General features: G+C 34.8%; 1 protein-coding gene across 1 annotated transcript; it reads right to left on the bottom strand.

Moving 5' to 3' along the window:
* Positions 1–770: 770 nt before the first annotated feature.
* Positions 771–1,574, bottom strand: LOC148546367 (protein FAR1-RELATED SEQUENCE 5-like). Its single transcript, XM_088499193.1, has 3 exons — positions 1,201–1,574; positions 1,103–1,119; positions 771–985 (listed from the first exon to the last, which is right to left on the bottom strand). The coding sequence occupies exons 1-3, from the start codon at positions 1,572–1,574 to the stop codon at positions 771–773; spliced, it is 606 nt and encodes a 201-aa protein (XP_088355319.1).

Genomic DNA, 1,574 nt, shown 5'->3' with positions numbered 1-1,574 from the left:
TATGTGCCTCCTCTTTACATGCTTACTCCATCGCTCTAATATATATATCTTGATCCCACTTTATCTACTCGCTCAAAGCCTGCTCAGAGAATGACGGCACAATATCTCTCTTGACTCGAATAATAAGCACTGGCATTTTACTTCCTGTGATACCGCATCGTTTGTAACCTCAAACTTATTGAATGTGGAGTTTGAAACCTGTTTTACAACTTTATATGCTATAAAACCTAGAGCAGAATATATTAATCTTGTGATGCAATTCACCTTTCCTCTAAATTGTGCTTGAACTTCTCGTGAGTATACACATGCTGAAATTGAGCTTCTATTGACGATTTTGTTGCACACAGTATAACACTACGAAAATCTGCAGCATCAGATTTTCTCTCTCTTTGCTCTCTATTTCCTAGGCAATTATCATATTGTTTGACAAATTGGATCAGTGAGCTGTTGCACGTAATAAATTTGTTAAAAAATACATGCATGCTCTCGCTCCTTTGTGTGCTTCTCATCCTGACCCAGAAGTGGTGATCAAGATAAACTGGGATCCATAAATGACGATCTTCAAAAAGCTCTAAAAAATAATAAAATACGTGAATCAGAAATAAAATGCACCAAAAAATTAACAGGTTGGCACCTCTATTAAACAAGCAAAACATATAAAAATCCAAACACTAAAAATAACAGCATTAGTTAATTCTAATAAAGACACCCTTACCTAAAAGCCACTTATTGTCTTCAACATTATACTTCATAAGGAAATCATTCCAATTTCAATCAAATGCATCTTTTGTAAAAGAGTTCCAAAGAACATGACTCGTCTCTTGTTCAATTTCTTTGTGTCTCTTGTAGCCGTTTAATTTCTGAGGAATCTTCTTCATAAATATGCCAAATACATCTCCTGTGAATGGTTGTGGATATACAACTCTCAATAGCCCTTTGCATCGATGCACATTGATCGGTAAGAATGCCTTTGGAGCCTTTTCTCCTATGCAACGAAGCCAACATTTAAACAACCATTTGAATCATTGAATATCCTCGTTTTTTATCAAAGCATATCCCAGAAGTGTAGAATGACCATGGTGATTGACACTAATAAAAGAACCAAAAACCAAATTATACCTGAATCAACAACACAGAAACAAAAGATCATATGTACCAAAAGTTGTTTCACAAAACACATAAACCAGAACAGCAAATTACATGTTTGTATTATAAATGGTATCGAACGAAATAACATCTCCAATATACTCATAGGAAGCCCTGCTTCTTGCATCAGCGCAAAAAGCAATTTTGATTGAGTGATCAACCTCAAGTTCAAGCTCGAAAAAGAAATTCTGATTCTTCTCTTTTATTCTTAATAAGTATTTTCCAAATTCTTTGGCATAGTTCGGAGTATTACGGACTTTTCTCGTAATGTAATTTCTTACATCTTTTTCAATAAAACTTAATTCACGATGACCCCTTGTTGGTGCCACAAATAATTGATATGTTTTTCTTGGTCTAATTCCAGCTTCGTTGTTATTCTCAATTGTACGGCGTACAAACATGCTTAACTGCCTGTGTTGTGTAAGCAT

This window comes from Arachis ipaensis, chromosome B9 (genome assembly GCF_059453495.1).
Source record: "Arachis ipaensis isolate K30076 ecotype BB chromosome B9, ASM5945349v1, whole genome shotgun sequence".
Classification (NCBI taxonomy): Eukaryota; Viridiplantae; Streptophyta; class Magnoliopsida; order Fabales; family Fabaceae; genus Arachis; species Arachis ipaensis.
Note: the sequence above shows the minus strand (reverse complement) of the source record. Positions and strands in the feature narration are given on the sequence as shown.

Bases quoted from the DNA above. Each gene is read 5' to 3' on its own strand.
- LOC148546367 (XM_088499193.1), bottom strand. From the start codon at position 1,574: ATGCTTACACAACACAGGCAGTTAAGCATGTTTGTACGCCGTACAATT.